The following is a 24,359-nucleotide window of genomic DNA, read 5'->3' on the forward strand; positions in this document are numbered from 1 at the left end:
TACTATGTTTTGTACTATTTGAAATAGCACTCTTAAGAGCAGTCATGGTTTTGTCTCCCCATGTATGTGTTAAACTAGGGATGCTCAATTCCTGGCCCATAGGCTGATCTGGCCCATGAAGTACTGTCACCCAGCCCACTAGGCTCCAGAAATTTTGGAGCATGGGAGTAGTGGCAGCATGACTTATTGCTTTCTTGCTGTTCATTTTCCACACCCATGAGTAACCCCAGGGGTCAGATAGCATGACTCTGCATGCCACCTCTCACACTTATGAGTCAGACAATGTGGGATCAGGTCAGCACGCCTGTGCAACATGGGATCCAGCCTGTGAGCTGACACTGTGCCACTCACCTGATCCTGTGGAGTTGGATGGTTGGGCACCACTGCTCTAAACTGAAGCTTATAGTGATGTTTATATCTTTAAATTAACATGTTTCCTTTTGTGCCCGCCTCCGCTCGACCAGGCGCTCCCGGGCTGCTCTAGCCCGAGTGGCCATTCTCACTGGCCACGAGCTCACGAGAGGGCCCCGGGAGGTGCCTCAGGTGGTGACGGGAGGCCCCCTAACCTCGCCTGCCACAACTTTGAATGTAACCTCAGTGGTGGGGGTCTCCGTTAATGCTGCCTCCCGGGGTCGTTGCGCCTTCGGCGGGCACTCACGGGGCTCCGACCTCCCCTACACCCCGGCCAATCACCACCTGCTGCTGCTGGTCTTCTAGTGGCCTTCCTCAGGCGGCCCCGCCGTGTTTCCAGTCCTGAATCTCCCGGTGGTCCTTATTTCGGGGATCCAAACTACCCAGGCTGGAATCTGCCTAGGGGTCTCACCCCTCCTGGTTTCTCGGCTGCCCCTAGCCCATATGGTCCCGGGGCCTCCGCAACACTACAGCCACGAGCTAGCCCCCAAAAGGAAGCGAATACTAAAACTAAACCTCCAACTCCTATATCACGCCTAGCCCAGGCCGTGACCCGGGTGCCTAAGCCCCGACCGATGAGCTCCCCCTGGCTACCGGCCTGTCAGGAGGCTTAAGGCCACCGACTTCTCCGGGTGCCTACTCCCTGGGCTTGTGGCTCCCTCTCTCTGGGAGTCTTGTTCCTGGCGTTCTCTCCCTCGCCGAGTCCACTGCCGGCTCCCCGCCGGCCTGTCTGTCACTTCTCTCGCGGGGTCCGCACTCGGTTACCTCACCGGTTCCACCACCCGCACTCCTGCTACGACGGTAGCCAGTTCCTCCTCCCGTCATGCTGCCGACGTCCTCTTCCTTTTTATCCGCGGCTCCTTTAAGAGCGCACTCCTCACTGCTATAGCCGCAGCTCTCTCCCCCGGCTCCTTTAACGCGGCGGCTCTCTCTACCGCTGCCGGTGCTGCTATCAGCGCCGCTCTCCCGGCAGCTGCTGCAGTTAACACCGCTGCCTCGGCTGGCCCCGTCGGGCCGGATGCATGTGCCCTGTTGGCACGGGTCCCGCTCTCGGGGTTCCCTGCAGGCTTCCCCCACCTCTCCTCCGGCCCCGCTTCCGGGGCTGCCTTTTATCTCTGCTGGGCGGTGTCTCCCGCCAGCGTCGCCCGGCCCCAGCTGTATATAAGCGTGGCTTACAAACCGCACTGGCGGTCTCGTCGCGCATGTGTCCCTGCTTGTCCCGGCCTCTGCGTGGGGTAAGTAAGTGGTTACTTCCCCCCTGGTCCGGCCCCGGGGTACCCTTCAAACCCCGGCATCCCTGGGACACCTTTATATTTGTTTCAATGAAGGTAAAACTAACTGAAAGACATAGCTAGCATTTAATAAAGTCATTGGAGAAATTTTCCATTTACTTTATTGCAGGTTTGTCCTTTTATTTCCAGTCATACTGACACTAAACCACCATAATCTTAGTGAGGGATCTGTTCTTTTATTACTGCCAGTATGCTGTAATATTTGCTTTACTCTGGAGCGGTAGACAAGAGATGTTTAACCTATTGACAGTCACAAGCTTTATGTTCACACAACAGCAAAGGTAATTCTTCTGTCTATCTACAGTGGCTTTTTTATGTCGCTCTACATTTTTCCCTCCCAAGAAAATAATCTCTGGGAAGGAGAGAAGAAAAATCTGAGGTTCATCAGGGGGAGTTTTCTTCTGTTGTTGCTGACAAGGAAGACAGTTTCAGATGGACTTACGAGACAAAGTGTTGCATCTAAAATATATGCATGATGAAGGCAGGAGAAGGAAAGAATCTGTCCCACAATGTCTTTTGTGTAAAAGTAATTAATACTTAAGGCTCTATCCAAGTTAATTGTTTAGAAAGAGGGATCAGATAGGAGGAATTACTTCTAGATAATACAGACAAAATATTTTAAACACATTTCTTTCTTTCTTTCTTTTGCAGGTGTACTTGCCTTCAAAAAAATTGGCCCTATACATTTAGGCCTACAATTTTCTTTGTAAAGCACTTAAATGCTGACCTTTCTTTTTTCTATATTGATGCCAATAAGTGTTTTACCATTGACTTAATCAGAATTACAGCAATACTGAATATATATATTTTAAAAATCAGTTTTTGGATGACATCCAGAGATAGCAGTCTCTGATTTGGAATGCTATAAACCCTTGATCCACTTGTACATTCTGGCATTTATTTCCATGAGGTATTCTGTATATATTTGTAAAATATTTTCAAAATGTGTGCATACACACATGCACGCACACATACATTAGAAATAGAAATTTAAAACTACAGGCTTGTGGGATTTTTCACCCTAATATTACCTGAAAGAATGGAAAATGCACTATGGAAAGATGAGTAGAGGTCTTTCAGTATTTCATAGAAAATAAAATACATGTTTTTTTTTTAAAAAGGCAGTGAGTAAGGAAGCTACTTCTAAGAGAAATCTTACACTGTACTCTACTTCATATGTGGGATCTGATCTTGCAATTCAGATATAGGAAAAGCAGTTTATTTTAAAACTGAGTGTTATCCATGCAGATGTATAACAACCAGGTGTTGAATTTGGGGCTTGTATGAAGGCCATTTTAGCATATCTGTTTATTGAGCAGGGATCCTGGTTTTCTCTGATTTTAAAAAAGTCCCCAATTTTTGGTTAGAAAAAATAACCCCAAATCCACATTTTTCCGTGATTAAATATATATTAATGGTGGTTCTTTTAAATCATGAGGAAATGTGGATTTGGGGTTACTTTTTTTTTTTTTTAATTGGGGATTTTTTTAAATCAGAGAAAACCAGGATCCTTGATTATGACTCCAACTGTTTGATACATCTGTAGCTCTCCCTAAGGATGCCTGCTAGAAGACTGCATATAAATATAGATGTGGTTTTTAATGTTTTACTTTTTTATTGTAAACTTTTAATAATTCACAAGGTAAAAGAATAGTTGTGATTCAGTAGTTCTACTTTATTCAGGGTACTGGGACAGATGGGTTTTGGGTGCATACCTAATGTATCTAAACTAACATGGCTGTCTCTAATGGAATGTTTACCACCTCTGATAAGTTAGAGTGGGTTTTTTTATTACTGTTATGGAGATTAATGTACGTAGGATGGTTTCATTTGACTTGTTCTGTTTTTTATTTGTTTATGTGATTTTGGGTAAGTATTTTGGTGGAACTTTGTGTATAAACAGAAAGTATATTAAAACTATAGCACTGCTGAGATTTCATTTGCTGAAGGGGCAACATATTGCTCGGGATATAATGCAATATTCTTTAAATTGTGGGCCAGCTCTTCAGCTGCTGTGGAACTCCACTTACTTACACAAGCTGCAGCTACAGCCGTGTGAGCTTAACTGCATGCACACTTGCAGCTAGGACTTAGTTGACTTTCTGTTTTTTACTTCTTTAACTGGCATATGAAATTACCCCCAGTATGTTGTTATAGTATCACAAGCACTGGAGTGGGGGGAGAGGGGCGTTGTTTTGTTTTGTTTTTTAACTCTTAAACCCATCATAAAAATATATCTTGATCAACCCTGTCTCTTTCTTCAGAGGTGTAATTAAAGCAGTTGGCAGCATCTGGCCAGTCAAGTCTCTCTAAAGTTTCTCTAGATTGAGTTTCTATTTGTTATTATTTAGAAAGGAAATGTTTACAACTCACTTTCTGTTACAGGTAATCATTCTTTAAAACTCTTTAGTATTACTGATCTTTAAATATCTCTATCTGATGTGTATAATTTCTGAGTCATTTTACATCTATAAGTCATTATTTTTATCCCTTTCCCCTTCTACTTGAACCTATATGAAACTGAAGATTCAGTAGCTCTCATTCACCCTTTAAATACTTTAATTGTCTTTCACATCTGGAGACATACGCCTGGCTTTGTCCCTTTGCTAATTTTAACCAATTGTAATTTGATGTTGCTTGTCATCTTTGCTGAAGGGAAACCAAGCACTAGCAAGGAAATGAAGCTGTAAGATAGTATCATGGTAAACAGGGGATAGAGTTAAAAAAAAATCATGTTTTGGAGACTAAACAATGAAATATATGGGTGAAAAGAAGTTAGATACTTTAATGACTGTTGCAAGGTAAGGGCAGCTATTAAATTTAGTTTTATAATGTATTTAGATATAACGTACTTCCTCTGTGCACATGTCTTCAGTAATTGTCCCCTTTCACTAGTTTTGCATGATTTCTCATTACTTCCACCCATGGTTAGTCATCTACTTAAATCACAGTTTTATGGATTTTGTGGAAGCCACAAAATCAAGGATTGTCCGCATAATCAACAACAACAACAAAAAACTTAATAAAAATAGCTGGCTGCCCAGTGGGAGCCAGTGGTCCTCGATACTGCTGAGTCTTTCTGGGAGGGGAAGGTACTGGCTGGCAGGGTAGCAAAAAGGGCAGCAGAAAAGATGGCTGCCTCCCTGTCGTCCTTCCTCCACCAGTCAGCACTGAGGAGTGTGGCTGCTGAAGGGCAGCCAGCAGTCAAGATAGCCACTGCCCCCTTATCCTTTCTCCCCTTCAGGGCCTCTTCACCAATCAGGGCTGAGGGGTGGGGCCACCAGTGCACATCAACAAAATATCTGCAGAATTTGATCTTTATGCCACAAAAACCTGGAAAAAAGTTGGTAAGTCTAACTGTGATTTAAGCAGCCTTTTACCTATAGTGAATACATAGTGTAGTTTACGTGTGTAGATTCATAGAGTTGCTTTTTCCTACTATGAGGTCACATGTGCATATAAGGCAAAGCAATATACATGTGCATATTAGGCAAAGCAATAAACTCAAGCACATATTGCACTGCAGTTTATTGCTTCTGGGCACTGCATTTACACATGCTCCCAAGACTGTAGCATATTGACCCAGGCCAGAGCAGTCTCTGCTGGTAAGGGACCTGGGGGTCACCTTGCCAACTTGGGGCTGTTCCAGCCTGGCTTAACATTCCGTGAAGGGTCTGGCTGGGGCACGAAGGTGCTCCAATATGAGACTAGGCAGCAGCAGGCAGCCCCTGCACTGAAGCACCCTCATGCCCCAGTCAGCCATGTCAGTATCTGCACATGCGGTGCTGCACACAATAAACTCTGCAGCAGGGTGGTATTTGTATAATATGAATAGAGCTACACATGTAGACAACAAGATTTTTCCTGCAAAGCTAATTAGCTCAGAAGTAAACATATCTTGTAGATGCACCCTGTATGGTTCAACATAAGGCACACAGCAGACTAACTTGATAAGGCTGATCATCTTATTCCTCTGATGGTTACCTGTAACTTCCCGTGCCAGTCTGGAGCTCCCTGTTTAGGATATTTTGGTCATCCCGAGCCAACCGCGGTCCTGTATGCCAACAGTTTGCCCTGGCACCAGTTACCTAACCCAGTGAAGCTTCTCGCCTGACATGTCTGATGGAAATTTTTACCTTGGGGACTGCTGTTACTCCCCATTCAGTGGTGTCTAGCTATGGTCACTGGGTAGTGCGAGGATCTTAGGGCTCTACCTTCCCTACACCCCACCTAGTGCCAACCTGTTGTTACTTTGGTGTTGCACGGAGGTAGTGTTGTTGTCAGCCATCATCCTCGTCTTTCCTTGTAGGTCTATTGTCGACCTTGTTGGCCCTCTTCACAGTAGGGCTCCCAGGTCTCCTCCTCTAACACGTCAACTCACTCCACTGAGTCAGTGTGTGGGGGCTGCTCCCCACACGGGGGCCACCACCACCCATCTTTCTCCACCTCTCCGCTTGTCCCGCAGCATGCCCTAGGCTGCCAGGGACTTCCTTCCAGTCCTGTCTTTGGACTGGTGCACAGGGCTTTTATTGGTGTTGGCATGTACTTACAAAGTACATCCATGCTGGCACCAGCGTTTTTTCTTTGTCCCGTCTCTGGGCTCCTGCTGGCTGCAGCGTGGGATGCCACTGGGTTGATGGTAAGTTTTGTGGTGCACTGAACCCGCCACCGCCATCCTGCTCCTGCGTCCAAGGGTGCTGGGCTGTTGCCAGCATGGTCATTCTGCCCCTGACAGTGCAGCCATTCTGCCCCCAGCTTCCTGCAGCTCTGCATGCTCTGCTGGTGGTGAAGTGATCCCACTGCTGCTGCCATGCTCCTGTGGCTCAGGGTCTGGTGATACTGCTGGCGAGTTCAGTGGTGTGGGGCTTTTGCCATTGCCACCAGATCCCTGCAGCTTGGCCTTTCCTTTGCCCCCACTACATTACCACTAAGCAACATCTTAGTGAATCATTTATTCTCATTACTGAGGTCTAGATATATTCATGGATAAGGTATATACAATCTACTGGAATGAAATGGAAATATATCAGGGCATTCTCTCCTTTATACTGTAAAAAAAAAAAAGGAAAGAAAGAAAGCTTGCAAGCAAGTAAGCAAGCATCTGGCTGTTGCCAGATAAATTGTCTATAAACTATGTTTTTAATGCTACTGCCCCGCTCCTCTAATGTTTCAGGTATATTCTTAGTCTACAATGTATTCATTTTTAAAAAATTTAAAATGTGCCCAATGCAAAATTTCTGGATATATAAACAATACCAAAGAACCCTACACAAATCATATTGAACAACGAATTGTCTTTTTGTTTCTTGGTGAATTTGTACACATCTGTTTTGCATGGTTGCTTCTTTAAGACTACGGTTCCTCCCTCTCCTCTTTATGTCTAGCCTTTTTAATTGCATTTTAATAATTTATTTTAAAACTGTTCCTATGCATAAGTCTCACTTTGAATGGAAGGTAGGCTTGAGAGGAGTATGAGATTTTTTTTTTCTTTTTAAATGAGTGCCGTCTCACTACCACCATCATATATACTGTCCCATCAAGTTTTATAAGGCAGGAATCCACCAATTGAACTAAGGGCAACTCCATTAACTAGCATCATTATTAAGCTGTTAAGGCATTTATACACATATATTTGTCTGCTCCAATGCACTGGAGATCTGCACATGAGTTAAGGAGCATGGCACTACATTGCATGTGTTTGTATAATTGGCAAAATGTTCATTAGTGCTGAGAAAATGGCAGTGGTACGCTTTTGAACAAAAACACCTTTGATGTGTTTTACTTCAAAAGCACACCACTGCTATTTTCTCAGCACTAACATGCATTTTAAAAGCACCCAGCGCTGCGGCGCAAACATGCCCTTACTGTACATTTTTCACTGGAGAGGGAAACAGTTCACATATCCATAATGTTTTACTTGGCAGAAGAATCTTATCCCAAGGCTCTGATGCCTTTAAGAGGTCCACATGCCTGTAGAGGTTATGCCTTTGTAATGACCTCCAACAATAGTCTGTCAGTAGGGATGGAAACTGGTACTTTTAGTATTGAAAACATAAGCCTCTACCACCAAACCATAGTGATCCCAACCTGGGGAAAGCATAGGGAGCAGAATCTGCTTCATTTACCTTATTTCCAGGGGGACTGGAGCATTGGGGCAAAGTCCCCTGCCTGCCCCTCACATTGGACACCCCTTTGTGAGGAGTAGGAGGTGGCTACTTCTCTGCTTTGCTTCTCATAACCAGTACCCAAGCAGACTGAGCAGTGTGACAAACCTGTTGCTTGATCTTCACACAGGGGACCTGGTATGTTCCCCTTCTTCCTATTTATGGGAGGGGTGGAAGCAGCTTCCTATGTATCTTCTCCAGATTAGAGTGACCCATTTCTGGAAAGCATGAGAAGCATTTCCTAGGTGCCCAGCTTCTCCTCATCCCAGGAAGAGCCAAACATTTGGAAAGTATACAGGCCTTTGTTCTCCTTAGAGAAACTTTCCCAGAAGTAACTTCTTCCAGGTCAGATATGAGTTATTTTTCTCCAAGAACTGCCATTTTTATTCCAGGAAAAACTGTGTAATATCTGTATACTTGTGGTTTCTACCAGGAGAACTGAATGTCTCCCAGTAGAAATATAACACCTGTACGTGACCAAAGACTGATCACTACAGCTGTGCGAAACAGCACCATTTAATTTTGACGTCCATTTTACCGTTTCAATGGGACAATGTTTCATTTTGATTGCCATTTCATTTTGAAAGCACTGTTCTGTTTCATTTCGTTGAAACTGTTTTGCTGCTTCAACACTCTTTTGATGTTTAGCCCATAGGCTATAATGGGGAAGCATGAAACTCCCTATAACGTTGTCATTGTTCGACAGATTTGGATGAAAAGAGCAGGTTTCATAGCCCTTCCTGAGGGCATGAAGCCTACCAAGTTTCAAAGAGATTGACGTTTAGTTTTCCAGAAATTTCTGCACCTAAGTCTTGAAAGAAAAATTTGTGTCACTTGTAAGTGTGAAGGCACAGGGGGGTGAAAGACACAGGAGCCCCTGCTGAGGCCATGAAGCCTGATAGCTTTCAAGGAGTTAAGTGCAGGGTTTTCTGGGAAACTGCACCTCAACCTGCTGACAAGCAAAACTCATGTCGCGTGTGTGTTAAGGTGCAGCAGGGTGAAAACTACAGGCATGGTAGCCCCTGCTGAGGTCATGAACCCTGCCAGGTTTCAAGGAGATAGGTGCAGGTATTTCTGGAAAACTGCACCTCAAGCTACTGACAAGCAAAACTCGTGATGTGTGTTAGGGCATGTCCTCACTGGTGCTGGGGCCTCTACATGACACGGTAGTGTGTCCCAATGAGGGCTCCTCCGCCCTTGCACCCCCACCCAGTCCACCACTTTAACTAGCAACAGGTATAAAATAAGTGAGTGAGCACTAGCACAATAGCACCAGCAGCCAAACTGTGACACAGCCCTTCTTTTGTCTCCTGCAGGAGCTTCTTCTCCAGTGTGTGTGTTAAGGCGCTCCCTTTCTGTGTCCTTCCCCCCTCTTTCCCCTCGCTCTCCTTACTTTCTGTTTCCTTGCAGGCAAGGCCAGCTTTAGCTTTGAAGCACGAAAGGTTTCAAAACTTTCAAAATGTTTTGACTGCCCTCGTTTTGTTTTGAGGCTGCTTTGAAGCCCTTTGTTTCATTTAAATTTTGCTGTTTCAAGATGAAACAAAACAGCCAGCAAAAATGTGCACAGCCCTATTGATCACCATTCTGTTACACAATGCTTTTTTAGAATTATGAACTTGGAGGGGCGGGGGGTATTTTTTTAGTCATCGTTACTTGTTAATCTGTAGGTCTCCCTGTTGCAGGCAATATTCTTCCAATTTTGGTAATATCTGTCTTCTCCTTCCAACTCTGTGTGGCTGAAAAAGAATGTTACTCTTCTGTTTTTGTTGGCCTGTCTATTTTGTAAATATGAATAAAGTCCTCCTTCTTTTGTTTTGGCTGCTTTCTACTAACTTGATGCTTGGTATGAAGGCTTTTATTATATTATTGCATTACCTTGTTTCTTATAAAGGGATGCTGCCACTTGGTTCAGAATGGTTTCAATGAGTTACATTTTAGTGTCAAGCAGGTGGGCAAGGGCTTCTGTATTTTATTTATCTATCTATTTATTTATTTTACATTCTCTACTTTGTTACTCAAACACTTGAGGACATTGAATTTAGGACTCTGTGATATTTTTCTGTTCCTAAAAAGTCATCCTCATTTTGGAATGGGGGGATTGGGGGAGATCACCAATTTATTAGTCATTTTTGGCATGGTTCAGAACAGTAGTAGTGAAACAATAAGATAAAGCCATGTTGCACTCTTTTCCATTAAAAAGAATTGTGTTTGTCAAATGGAAAAGGTAAAAGCCAGCAGGGAAAAAGGAGTTAATTGCAAGTGCCTAACATGGTATTATAAGCAAATGAACACCAGTTTTAAGAAAATATATATGGTAAGTCTAAGGGAAAATTCTCAGATGTGTATTCATTATGTAGTTTGTGCTTCACCCTAAGGTCCCAATCCTGATGCTGAATTACTTTCACTGGAATGCCAAAGGGAGTGGAAGGAGCCCACTTGAATACATAAGTGGCTGGAACCTTACCGACACAATCCATATATCTCCACTGGTTTTCAAATGAGTACAGTTGGAAGCTTTTATTTTCCTTTTTTATATTAATAGGAACAAAAATATCTAAAGTATTTTCCTGTTGTGTTTAGGTTATCGGTAGGATTCCCTAATACATGGGAGTGTCTACATGAGATGCTATGTCGCTATACCAATGAACTACAGTGATGTAGCATCTAAAAATAACTGTGTGCCGCCAGGACTGCACAGTACCGAGAGGTACTGCACAGTCATTTAGTACTATGCTAAAGCAAGTACTAACTGGCTGTGCAGTACCACATGCGCTGTTAGGGGCACTGTAGATGCGCCCCATGAAGCTCAGGCAGAAATAAGAGATAGGAGAAAGGCCTTTCTCGTGTTCATTTCTTCACTCTGATCTCTTCCCAACACAAGTCTGGCATTTTGTGTGTCACTCTCTGAAGTTTGGTATCCATGATCATGATCATTATTACAATTTTGTTTGAACTTACCATTGCTTTTAAATCATCTTTATTATAACCTGGTAAGTATCTGTTTGGCAATGTGTCAGAATATTACTGGATTGTATTTTATTTTAAGATTATTTTATTTGTGTTACCATCAAATATATGTCCTTTAATTTTTAAGATTTCATTTTCTGTTCTTTTTTTCTTTTTCTTTTTTTTAAGGCCCTGTGGAATTCTCCATATACTGAAGGTTCAGTTTACAAACCCATCAGCATCTCATTGGTTCCATCATTATTAAATTAAAAAACAACATCTGGACATTCTGCATTTATGGATTTAAATTAAACTCTGTTGAAAATGCCATGAAACTCATTTTACCAGTACTTCCCATGTTTCCCCAATTTAATGAAATTTTATTTCATAATCTTTGCATTATCAAAAAGATCACAAGTATTCTTGAAAATAGTATCTATCTTATCAAATAAATTTATCAGTAAGTTATCTTCAGTAAGTTATCAAGAAAATGTTCATTATTGATAATAAAAATTATTCTTGACATCTGTGTTTACTTCTTATCTTTGGCAAACCCAGTATAACTAATGTGATTATGTTCCATTGACCCTTTTGTCTCTGAGATTATAAATATATATTTTAAAAACCAGAAGTTTATGAAAATGACCCATTAATTTGGACAAGTTTTACTTTCTATCTTGCAGTGATAACAGGCTTTGCATTATCAGTGCACATAAGATCAAGTCATTTCAATATATGGTGAATTAAATGAATATCCATTTTGTTAAACTAAGCATTGTTTTGCAAATGTTAGACCAAATTCTGGTCACATTTATTGTTGCATGAAAGCTGAGATCAGAATTTATGCATTTGTGTCTTGTAGACCTAATCCTGGAGTGTAGAATACTTTCCACTTTTTTATTTCTCAAAAGGGTTCCTGTTTGGAAGGACATCTTATAAGAGGCTTCTGCCACACAAAGAGAATGAACACTGTATTCAGAGGCCATAATTGCATAGATGATCATTTTTTTTTAAAGTGTAAATTGAGAAAGGTGCCTGGCTTAAAAAAACAAAAGACAAAAACAAAAACCCTTCCCCAAAGTTTGGGTATATTAGCCAAGAAACCAGATATCAGCAATAAGGTTAAGGTTGCAAAGTTCAGCTCAAATATTTTTACTCCAGGTTTAGCTACTTTTAAGTTTCCTTATCTAGTAGTCCCTGCTTTTTTTCCTCTTTAACCTCACTTAGGTTAGCAGGACCTTATACCAGCCATATCCTCTTAGCCCCTTTCCTAGCAGGATCGTCATCTGATAAGAGGATTTAGATCTCAGACAAATATTTATATACTGTATTTCCCTGAATATAAGACAAGGTTTCTGCCCCCTCAATTAGCATGGGGAAAAATGGGCCCTTGTCTTATAATTATTCACATACAAGGAAATGTCACTAAATACATTGTCTATCATTAAATTGCTGCCAAAAGCAACATGTGCTCAGCAATGGAAACCAACTATGAAATTGATTAAACTCAGCCAACACTGAGCATAACTATAAAATACATGGCCCACATTGGTCAAACATGATAATGGGAACCTATAGCAAGAGTAGATTAGTGTAATCCATCGAATTAAGACATATGGTAGTGCCTATTAAGTGCAGTCCTCTTCACCGCTAACTCATCTTCAAGTCCTGGTGAGCTATGACATTGTGTGCAGTTCGCCCAGAAGCCTTCTTTTGCACCCTCTCTCAGCCTGACCCATATGGTTAGTGTGGCCCCAACCTCCATGACCTGAAGCCGGACCAGGATGCCCTGTGCCTCATCTGCATATACATTTTTGGAGCATTCCAGGACTTCTGACAAGACCACCCAGTTCCAGTCATGAGTGGGGAATTAATTAGGATCCTTTGTGTGGTGTATCTGGAGTGCACACACATGCTAAGCAGTGCTGTGCATAATACATTTTTCAGATTAGTAGTTATTTAGAATGTAGGGTCCTGAATTTGATGTGAAGGATATTTTATACATATATAAATAAAAATTTCACCATTTCAAAATAAGCACACTTGAAATGAATGTAAATTTTATAAAAATAAACTAAATGACCCATCAAGAACAAAGACATTTGTTGTCTTGTACATAGTTTTATGTAATCCATTATGTTACTTGACTTTGACATATGGGCTGTATGTTATAGCCAATACAATAACACTTTTTATTGATCAGGTTTTTTTTTCTTTTCATTTGATCTTCAGATTATTTTTGAATACATACATGCTTACCTACCTTATTCCACTTGTTAAAAAGACCAAACACCAAAGGAATAACAAAGGCATAATTAATCAATATAAGTGAAATGTTTACCAGCTGATTATTAATAGATTCTGTTTTTCAACTACTTCTCTTTCTTTCTTGTCAATTCTCCTCCCTGGTATTTTCTAATAGTCATTTCTGGTCTGAGACTTCACCTTATGTTCCTAGTCATGCCGCCGCCTTCTTTTTTTTTTCTGTCCTCCTGACATTCACCATCTTCATCAGGCCAACAGTATTATTTTTCTGTAGAAGATCTGAAAGAAGAGAAGTGTCAGCAATTTGACACTAGGTTTTGTGCTCTGCCTACACCAGTAGATCTTCTGAGTGGAGACAGATGAGAACAAGTCAAGAAAGGAAGAAAACTGGAAACCAGTGCATTTTTGCTTTAAGATTCCAAGAATTTGGGTGGAGGAAGGGGTGAATTGTGTTTGTTGTCTCATGTTTCATCTGCTTTGTGACCTTTACAAGGTAGTCCATCCATTGAAAAATCTTTAAAGGTTGGGTAAAGCTCAAATATTTCCATAATCTTCATCTTATAAGTAGGGTGACCAAAAGAAAATCTGGGACATGCGGGACACTGCTCCCACCTTCCCAAGTCAGCAGTGCTGCTGCAGGCAGTGGCAGAGGCACCGGCCATCTGGAGGGGAGGCAAAGATGTTTGATACACCATGCCACTCTGCCTCCCCACCATGCCCCTGTACTCCATGCCCCTGTGATTCAAGGACTCTCATTTTAATTTTCACCAACAAGCCAGGACGGGACCAGCCTTCAAAATCTGGGACTGTTCCAGCCAGACTGAGACATATGATCACCCTACTTATAAGGTACATGTAGACAGAGCCATCTCTAGGTGGGGGGGGGTGAATTGGGGCGACCACCCCAGGCCTGCACTTCGGGGGGCCCTGCATAGCTGGGCAGAGTGGCCGTGGTAATTCTGTGCCTCTGCTGCTAGCTTTGTATCCAGCCAGTTGCTACTCCCCTTCCCCTGCTGGCGCCACCACCACCGCTGCTGATGGTGGCAGCAGCTTCTTTGGTCCAGGGCACATAGGATCAGACCAGGGGTGGGCCCCTGCATGGGTTGATTTGCCATGGGCCCTGCACCCTGTTCAGGTTGGCTCTACATCCAGACATTTAAAATATTTTTAAGACAGGTTTTTAAAATCTGGCTAGACAAAGTTTTGGCTGGGATGATATAGATGGGAATGGTCCTATTTTGAGCAGGGTTTGGAAAAGATGACCTCCTGAGACCCTTTCCAACCATAATTCTCTATGATTCTATGACTTGGGTAGGTTAGTGGGATGTTAGATCCTATTAAAAATGGCCACTTGATCAAACTTAGTTCACCCATGTGTGGACTTTACATTTCGATCCCTGGTTAGGCCAATCTAAGTGTGAACTGTACAGAAATTTGGGAGGTTAGATCATTCTAAAAATGACCAACCTGATCTAAGCTAACTGTATGTCTGAGGCAGTCTAACTTAGATAGGCTCTGGCTAGCCAAATCTAATTGAAACTCTGTATAGTTCCAATGCAGCCCCAGGGCTGGGAAAAACCCACCACTGGCCCCAACCCCAGGGCTGTGCTTTTCTTACCTTGTCCCTGCCACTGGGCTATTTTTAGCTCCCCAGCCCCTCACCCCAGTTCCAGATGAACAAACCCCTGCCACCCACAGATGAGCCAGCCCCTTCTCCAAGCCTGCCAATTCCCCATCCTGCAAGCTGTTGCCAGTGCCAAGAGCCTGGGAAATAAGTCAGAATGGTTCAGCAGGGTTGTTTGTTCATTTGGGAGAGGGTTGGGGCACTAAAAATAGCCCCTGGTCCCTGAGGGGGGAGCTAAAAATATTCCCCTCCCTTGTGGTTTCCCTCCTCCCGTGGTGGAGCCCTTCATCCCCCCAACCCCTCCCTTCAGACCCCCACTAGACTCCCGATTCTACCATCCCCACCCCTCCGTGGACTCCACTTGACCCCAATCCCATGAATCCTTCCCCACTAGCCTCCTCATCCCAATTTACCTTAGAATGGGTGGGTGGTCATTTTTAACTCAACGTAACCTCCCCCTAATGTCCCAAATGTCTGTTTGTACCCATAGAGGAATGGAGGAAGGTTGTAGAGGTTCTGCTGCTTTCTGAGCAGGCTGAAGGTTCTGCTCAACAAGAGCAGAAAGGAGAAAGCAAGGGAGGAAATGATAGAGGTTTATAAAGTCATGAAGGGTGTTGACCAAATAAACAGGGAACTGTTGTTCACGAATTCCCAGAATACTAAACTAAGGGATATCTACTGAAATTAGTAGGAAACAGGTCTAAAACTAACAAGAGAAAGTATTTTTTTTTTTATACAATGTGTAGTTAACTTGTGAAATGTATTGCCACAAGAGGAGGTAGAGGCAGATAGCACAGCCAGGTTCAAAAAGGAACTAGATAAATTCATAGATGATAGATCAGTTAACAGCTATTGGAGATGTTTCCTCCTCCATCCCTTAATCCTATAATAGTGAATGGCAGGAAGGTTACAGAATAGGGAGTTAGATCACTTTAGAGATATCTGGTTCAGTGCTCTCCCTCTAGTATCTACTTTGCTACTGACAGAGACAGGATACTGGGCTAGATGGATCATTGGTCTAACCCAGTATATCACTTCTTATGTTCAAGGGCTTTTTCAAAGAAGTTGCAATGTAAAGTTGGATGTGAAACCCCCTCTTCGTGTTAGAGTTATAGTGCAATTAAGTGATTAATAGTGCAATTACCTAGAGACCAACTACATGTTCAAAGTAGCTATCACACAATAAAAAGCTCTAACCATCTATAAACTTAAACCTTGAAAATGTGTATTAACTTTATAGCTGGTTGGTATTGAGCTTTAATTTGCACATGTAGCAGGGTCTCCCCTGTGGCTGGGAGCCCAGTCATCTGACAGGCAGGGGTGCATCATGTCCAGCATAAAACACAGCCCTAGGGATCATGGCAGCCACAGTCCCCAGGGTCTGGGGGTTTCATGCAAACCTAGACTCTGGAGATCACAGCTGTCATGATCCCTAGGGCTCCAGAGTGCAAGAAACCCCCAGGGCTGGAGGATTGCAGCATGGCTATCCTGCAACCCAGGGGTGCAGGAAACTCCTGAGGCCAAAGGGTCATAGGGATCCTTTGACCCCAGGGGTATCCCCACACCCTGGGGGTAGGGGAATTGCCACAGTGGGGATCTTCCAGTACTGGGGGGATGTTGGAATCCCCCATGGCTGGGAGAACCTCAACTGGGGGTGCATGGGTCGCTCAGTCATGGAAGCCTGTTTCTTGCTGGTGCAGGCAGAGACCAGGACAGAATATGGCTTAAAGTGTACCCTCAGCAAGTTTGCAAATGACACCAAACTGGGGGAACTGGTAGATACACTGGAAGGTAGGGCTAGGATTTAGAGTGCCCTAGACAAATTGGAGGATTAGGCCAAAAGGAATCTCATGAGGTTCAACAAGGACAAGTGCAAAGTTCTGCACTTGGGACGGAGCAATCCCATGCACTGAAACAAGCAGGGGACCACTGGCTGGGCAGCAGCTCTGCAGAAAAGGACTTGGGGGTTACAGTGGACAATAGGTTGAATATAAGCCAGCAGTGTGCCGTTGTTGCCAAGAAGACTAATGACATACTGGGCTGCAATGATAGGTGTATTGCCAGCAGGTCAAGGGAAGTGTTTATTCCCCTCTATTCAGCACTGGCGAGGCCACATCTGGAGTACTGTGTTCAGTTTTGGGCCCCCACTACAGAAAGGATGTGGACAAATTGGAGAGAGTCCAGCAGAGGGCAACAAAAATGGTAAAGGATCTGGGGCTTATGAGGACAGATTGAGGGAACTGGGCTTCTTTAGTCTAGAGAAAAGAAGACTGAAAGGGGATTTAATAGCAACCTTCAAGTACCTGAAGGGGGTTTGAAAGAGGATGGAGCTCAGCTGTTGTCAGTGGTAGCAGATGACAGAAAAGGGAGCAATGGTCTCAAGTGGCAGCAAGGGAAGTTTAGGTTAGATATTAGGAAGAATTTTCTCACTAGGAGGGTAGTAAAACAAGGGAATAGCTTACCCAGAGAAGTGGTGGAAGCTCCATCCTTGGAGGTCTTTAAGACCCCAGCTAGACAAAGCTTTGACTGGGATGATCTAGTTGGGGATAGTCCCGCTTTGAGCAGGAGGTTGGACTACCTAACCTTCTGAGGTCCCTTCAACCCTAATTTTCTATGATTCTATGACATGTAGCATGGCAGGAGCTGTAATTGTGTGAATTGCACTTTAGATCCCATTGGGCCTTTAACTGCATGTGTACAGGGGGCCTGATATATCAGCTTCAGTGGGGATAACAAACACAGTAACATATTGACAATCCTAACTGGAAAGCCCTAAATATTTCTAGTACAATTAATGCATTTTTTTTAATGCTTTACTCTTATTTTTACCTAACCTCATATCACAGTATGAACTAATAAGAGTCGTCAGAGTAATCCACAAATAATTAATAAACAGTAGGTGGAAAATTTTGAAAAACCTCTTTGAAGGTTAGAAAGTCCCTTGATATATAAACTTGCTTTAACTTGCAAACTATTCTTTGGCTATCTCTTCATCTGATACAAGGTAGATTTGTGTTTGCGGGTTTTTTGTTTGTTTTTTGTTTTTGTTGTTTTTTCATTCTTGACTTATGTATCTGCTGCAATGGGCAATATAAAAGCAACTAACATATTACTGAGGATTACAGGGAATGTCCACTCATGGGTTAAAAATTGGCTTAAGGATAGAAAACAAAGACTGAGTATAAATGGTCAGTTTTCAGGATGAAAAGCAGTACCCCCCCCCCCCCCCCCGGAGATCTGTGTTGAGACTGGTGCTGTTTAATATATTCACAAATGATCTGGAAAAGGGGGTGAGTAGCAAGGTTGCCAAAGTTGAGGATGACACAAAATTATTCAAAGTGGTTAAGACTAAGGCAGACTTTAAGGAACTACAGAAAGGTCTGGCAGTATTTACTGAATAGGCAACTAATGCCAGATGAAATTCACTGTTGATATGTACAAAGTAATGCACATGGGTTAAAATAACCCAAATTATACCTAAACTATAATGGGCTCTACATTAGATCTTACCATGCAGGAAAGAGATCCAGGAGTCATTGTGGACACTTAGTTAAAAACATCAGCTCAGTGCCCAGCAGTGATAAAAAAAAAAAAAAAATCAAACAAAATATTAGGGATTATTAAGAAGGGAATTGTAAACAAAACTGGGAGTATCATTACACCCATTTATAAATCCATGGTGCATCCACATATTGAATACTGTGCCCAGTTCTGGTCCCCACACCTCAAAAAAGGATATATCAGAAGAACAGAAGGTACAGAAGGACGATCAGTGGCATGGAGGGGCTTCAATATGAGGAGAAACTAAAGAGGCTCAGCTTGTTCAGCTTACAAAAGAGATGCTGAAGGGGAGATATGATAAGTGTTTACAAAATACTAAATGGTGAAGAGAAATTAATAGGGATTTATTATTTACTATCTCTTGCAATATAGGAATGGGGAAGGGTGGGGTCACAAAATGAAACTAGTATGTAGTAAGTTGAAAACTAAAAGGAAGGTCTTTTTCACAAAGCCTGTAATTAAACTACGCAATTCATTGCCACGAAATGCTGTGGAAGAGACAAGTTAGTGAGATTCAAAAAGGGACTGGACAAATTCTTGGAGGAAAAGGGCATCAGTAGCTACTGAGGACAGAAATTAGGGATACAGCTTCTGAATCAGAACTTCCTAGACCTTAAATGCTGGAGGGCTGCAAGTACGAAAGGGAAAAACAGTGGAAAAAATCCTGGCCATACCCAGTTCACCCTCCAAGGTGAGGGGCTCCAATCCAACACCCCACCAACCACTCCAGTGGTGCTAAGAAAACCCCAGAAGGGTCTTCCCTCCCCTGCCTTCTGCCCCACTCATCCAGAGACAGCAGCTTGGCTGGGCTCCTGTTGCAGCAGATTAAATTAATTAGAATTTAATTAGAAATTAATGAAGTCACTCCACTTAGGAGCATTTTCATTTGAACCTTCATACAATGAGTGTTAATTTGTCGCATGATCAGAGGGCTCTGCAGCCATGCTCTTCTGTTTGAGCACAACTTTAGAGCCCTTTCTAGGGGCTAATCACATGACAAATGTAATTTCTGTCTGCACCCTTAGTATTACATGCAACTGATTTAGGTTAAACATGTCTATTGAACTTCTTCCCCAGATCCTGCCCCGACTCAAGTTATCTCACAGTCTGCCAGCATCCCAGGATGCTTTTCAGCCCTCAGCTGTGCTGTCTGCTCAGGTGGGGCCTGGCTGGCACCAACCGCCATCTGTCACAGAGCTGAATCAACAAAGCCTCTGCTGCCTAGCCTGCATTCTGCTTGATTTTGTCAGCCTGGCAGGGCGGTGTGGAATGGAGCCCCCCATCCTGGGTCCCCCTCTGCTGGGATCTGTATAGTGGGGGGGAGCCCCTGAGGTGGGAGCTTTTCCCCTCCATATCCCCCCACCCCTGCAGCCCACTCTGCTGGTCTACAATCACCCCAGCCCACCCCCTCACCAGCCCCATTTCTCGGCTGTGGGGAAGCAGCAGGGCGGGGGAGAATGGACCCATGCTCTGGCCCCACCCCCTCCAGTTGGGGTCTGCACAATGGGTGGGGGGAGTCCCCTGAAGTGGGGGCTTTCCTCCCCCTCCAACCTAGTTCTGCTGGACAGAAAATGCCTCAGCCCCCCCCCCCAACACCCTCCCTGCCTCAACTGGGAGGTGGGTGGCAGCACCCCCCATCTTCTGGCCTTGGACAGCACAGGCATCTGCCTGCCTTGGCCAACAGACAATTGAATGTGAGTTCTGTTCATTAACAGTCCAATTTACATGGTTTAGAGAAACCTGTGTACATTGGATGGATTGTGCCTCAGGCTTTTTGACTATCTGTACTTAGCCTCAAGTTCTTCAGTTCTACAGAACGGCGTGGGCCAACCATTTTAGTAGGCATGCCACAAATTAATTCCTGTGCCCTCCCTGAGTGCTACTCCAATCCCCTTCTTCTGCCAGACCTGCTGCTCTGGTTTCTGCTCCCTCCACTGTCTATTGCTATGCTGCCTGCCCCCGCCCCAGTCTGCCATGTGCTTCACACAGAAGGTGCTCATACTACTTACTTGTTGCACTGGTGCTCCATGTTGGCTGCACCTAAATCTAGACACAGTAGCCCAATACAGTAATGCCAACTCTCATGAAAAAAATCACAAGAGTCCTGATTTCCAAGACAAATTAACTCTGACTCATGACTTCCTGATAGAGCGATCAAATCTTGGGATTTTTTCTTTTGGCAGAGAGCACCAAGCTGGCAATTCTGTGAAGAGGAAGGGGGAAAGGGAAGGGGTTGGGGCAGGGGATGGGGTGAATGGGGCATGTGTAGACATGCCCTTTGTGAGGTAGAGATATCAGTACTTTTATTATTTATTATTATTCTTCACATTTTTAACAGTCTTTTCTAGAAATCAGCTTAGCTAATCAGAAGTGAGTTAACCTAGACACTTTGCCACTATTCATGTAAGGCATATATTAGAGATTTGGTAAATCATACTGTAGCTTACGTTTTTAAATATATTTTAGATTTTATGTACATTTTTAAACTGTAATGGCTTAGGAAATGTTTTGTTTTGTTAACATGCATACATTGCATAAGTAATGGAAGAAAAGATAATCTTAATTTTTTATCTTTGACCTACTGCTAGTACTGCCTCAAAAGAAATATGGTGAATATCACATACAGACTGTGTAGTGTATGTACATATTTAATCCAGTGCTGTTTTAGTATTCATTTATTCTTCTTTAGTAGTAGAAGTTTTTATTTCTTAGGGATAATACAGAATATTAACATTAATGATAAAACAGCAAGAAAGAACATGAAGAAAACAGATTATAAACGGGATTTGGAGAATAATAATACATTGTTTTGTAGTATACAAAAACAGCAATAAATTGAAAAAAGAAATCTTCTTAGATACCAGCAAGTATTCTGCAAGGAAATATGAAATGATAGTGGAGATAGTGTTCTAGTGAAATCTCATTTTACAGCTTTATATTCAGTGCTGGCTTCATGACTTCCAGGGATATTTATATCCATTTAAAAACATTCAGTGAAAACTTATTATTGGCTATTAATTTTAAGAAATGTGCAAAAGTTTACTGATACCTTTTATTTTTCAGAAACTAAGATAAGGTCTTTGTCTTTCTTTCCACTAAGTGCACACATTATATATGATATATATGATATGATTCCACAAATCCTGGAATTTTTGCAACATAGTGTGGAGTTCAAACTGACTTAAAACATAGCAGGAATTGTGAATTTTTTTGGTCTTATGAACAACAAGGATGCAATCAATAATGCTGAGGTTCTATGATGTTCTGGAGAATCTGAAGCTATCAATCACAGTATCCTAACTATGGGATCTAAACCTGATCCTAAATGTCCATGCCAAATAACAATTGGAACCATGTATGTATATAATTCTAGGGCCCACACTTGTATGATAGGAGGCATGACTGTGGGATCAGAAACCAGATTCAAATCACTTCATACTGTCAGTGGTAAGGGACCCTGGAATCATTATCCTGGGCTCCTCCTGCACCAGCAGGTTGGGTGCCTGACAATCAGCTGATTGTTGACTGGCCCCTGAGCTCCCCTATGGCCCCCAAAGCCAGCTGACAATCAACTGATCCAGATGGTCCCAAGGTTCGAGGCCCAGAACTGTCCCTGCACCTAGATTATTGGCTGATTGGGACCATGCTAGGGCTTGAGTCGTGGGGCATTCCCTATATGGCATGCCCACACGTTCAGGTTATGAAACCATACAAACCAGCCACAAAGGTATTACACATTTTTCGAGTGCTATCTTTGGTACTGGTTTGTAATTTCATGGCACTATAAATTCTGTGAATGTGTGGCCAATTGTTATTTCTGGTGTGATTAACACCTTAATCTTGCCAGAAACATAACATATGTCAGGGACCAAGGCATGTTAAAGTATAATGCTCTCTTAAAAAAATAGCATAATTTTAAAAAGGATATTTATTTTTGCAATGCAAATAAATTTGTGTTCTGGAAGTTTTAGCCGTTACTGAACCACATTTTAATTTTTTTTTTTAGCAGTTCTTTTTGTACTGTGATACTTCCTCATCATAAAGTCCATTTCATCTTCCAGCACTTATGTGGATTTTGCAAACTTGACACCAGCCAAATGGCAGGTAGATTGGATTCTAGCTTCTGAAGTAAAAGGCAACTATAATATGGACCTGAAAGACTCTGTGGCAACCTTTTCATACCTACTCATAAAAACTCAGAAATTAAATCTGCAAGCATAAACTGCTTAGCAAGCAGAGTCTTATTTATTTTTTCTTTTAATGCTCTTTTTGCACATCACTTACAAAAAGTTTAATAAAAGTTGCATGCAGGTAAAGCATATGTTTGTTCATACTTTGCTAAACAGGCACATTTTTCAACTGTCAGATCTCTCTCTCATTTTAAAAGATGCTAGGAATGTTGTGATCACAAATACAAATGCAGCAGTTACTTGCTTGAATAGATACAAAATATCTACCTCAAATAAAGGCTCCAAACACTTCCTAGTCTTGGGGCCTGAATCACTTGGGCAAGGCAAGATTTAGAATTAAAAAAAAAAGAGAGAAAAAGTTGACAGCATCAATGAGTGGTAAATGGACAAATTTCTTCTTCTTGGTTTAAAAAAAAAATAGTTGTTAGATAAAAACCAAAATGAGAAAAAGGCTTTATTTATTTAAACAGGTTGTCAAGGAGAAACACTTAATAATCCCCTTCACATTTTTTTGTCTTGTTTTTAGCTTGTTTTCCCCTTCTATCCAATACGCAAAACGAGGCACTATTGGTGTGCAAAATGTTACTACTATTTTCTTTCCACTTTTTCGTCTTGCTGCTCTGGTCTTCATGCCTTTCTGATTCTCACCTTGTTTGGAAAGGAGTGAATAGAATGAGACCTCTAAATGCATGCCCTTGGTTTAGTTCAGCATATATTTATTTGCAACCTTGCTAATTTATCTAAGTACAGATCTTGACCTACTCTTTCACTCTTACCTGTTGTTTCACTAGTGACTGCCTCTATAGCAGTTTTATGTAGGATTTAAATAAGAATCCTTGAAGAGGAATTAAACTAAGAATAAGAAGTTAAATTGTAGAATAAACTGAAAAATAGAAATGATTAATCATTTTTGTCTTGCATCTTGAAACAATAGATCTCAAAAAAATATTTCCACTTTACTATACCAATTGCCATCTCATTGTATTAGATTAAAAATCCACCTCTGTTATTTACAGAAATGATGAGACAAGAGATATTATTTTAATCAAGAAGACTTTGAAAAGTATGAGAGGCATTCCATCTGCAGGCATTCTCTTCTTGGTTGTTTTTCCTCAGTCTCACCTACAATGTTTGAAACAAATATTTAAAGCTAATTGTTACAAAAAGGTTGCTGTCTGTGCTGTCATGGGTATTTACTTTGTTGAATGATAAAAACTATTGACTGGTCAGGAAGTAATTGAATAACAGCATGCATGTAATAGGGTTAGGATACGCCCAGGTTTTCCTGGACATGTCCTCTGTTTGGGTCCCCCCATCTCTGTCGGGGTGTTGTTTTAAAATATCAACAAATGTCCAAGATTTTGCTCTGCCTCCGCTCAGCATCAAAAATTTTCCCAGCACTTCCTGGCTTGCCTTAGCTAGGAGCTACTTGGGGTTGAGGGGAGCAGCAGAGGGGCATCACATGCATCTCACAAGCCCTGGCAGCTGCAGGCAGGTAAGACCAGGGCTTCGGGAGTGTGTGTGCATGTGTTTGCAGGTGGTTCTCTGGGGACAGCAAGGAGCTTTCTGGACAGCAGGACTGGCGCAGCAGGGGGCTGCGGGTTAGGAGTGAGGGGCACTGACAGGGCTGGGGGGCGGGCTGTGGCTTGGGAGTGAGTGGCACAGGCAAGGCCAGGGGGCTGCAGGTTGGGAGTGAGGGGTATCAGCAGGGATGGAGGGGACTGAGTTTTGGGAGTGAGAGGCACCAACATGGTCTGGGGGGTGTACAGGGCTGGGTGGGGCTGTGGCTTGGGAGTGAGGAGCACGGGAATGGCACAAGCATATCACTGCCTCCCCCAATCATATTACACCCCTCCCTCATACCAAGTGTCCTCTTTTTGTAAACTGGAAATATGGTAACCCTAGT

General features: G+C 42.6%; 1 protein-coding gene across 5 annotated transcripts in view; it reads left to right on the forward strand.

Moving 5' to 3' along the window:
* The window catches only part of CCSER1 (coiled-coil serine rich protein 1), a 1,487,243-nt gene that overhangs the window by 903,037 nt on the left and 559,847 nt on the right, over window positions 1–24,359 (forward strand). For 2 of the 5 annotated variants that reach the window (XM_059722323.1, XM_059722322.1), the window contains one exon: window positions 11,003–11,336. The exons of the other annotated variants lie outside the window; for them this stretch is intronic. In XM_059722323.1, the coding sequence (XP_059578306.1) occupies window positions 11,003–11,083 (81 nt within the window). In that variant the 3' untranslated portion in view covers window positions 11,084–11,336. Of the gene's footprint in view, window positions 1–11,002; window positions 11,337–24,359 lie in introns of those variants that run through there. 5 annotated transcript variants of the gene reach the window in all.

Source organism: Alligator mississippiensis, chromosome 2 (assembly GCF_030867095.1).
Source record: "Alligator mississippiensis isolate rAllMis1 chromosome 2, rAllMis1, whole genome shotgun sequence".
Classification (NCBI taxonomy): Eukaryota; Metazoa; Chordata; order Crocodylia; family Alligatoridae; genus Alligator; species Alligator mississippiensis.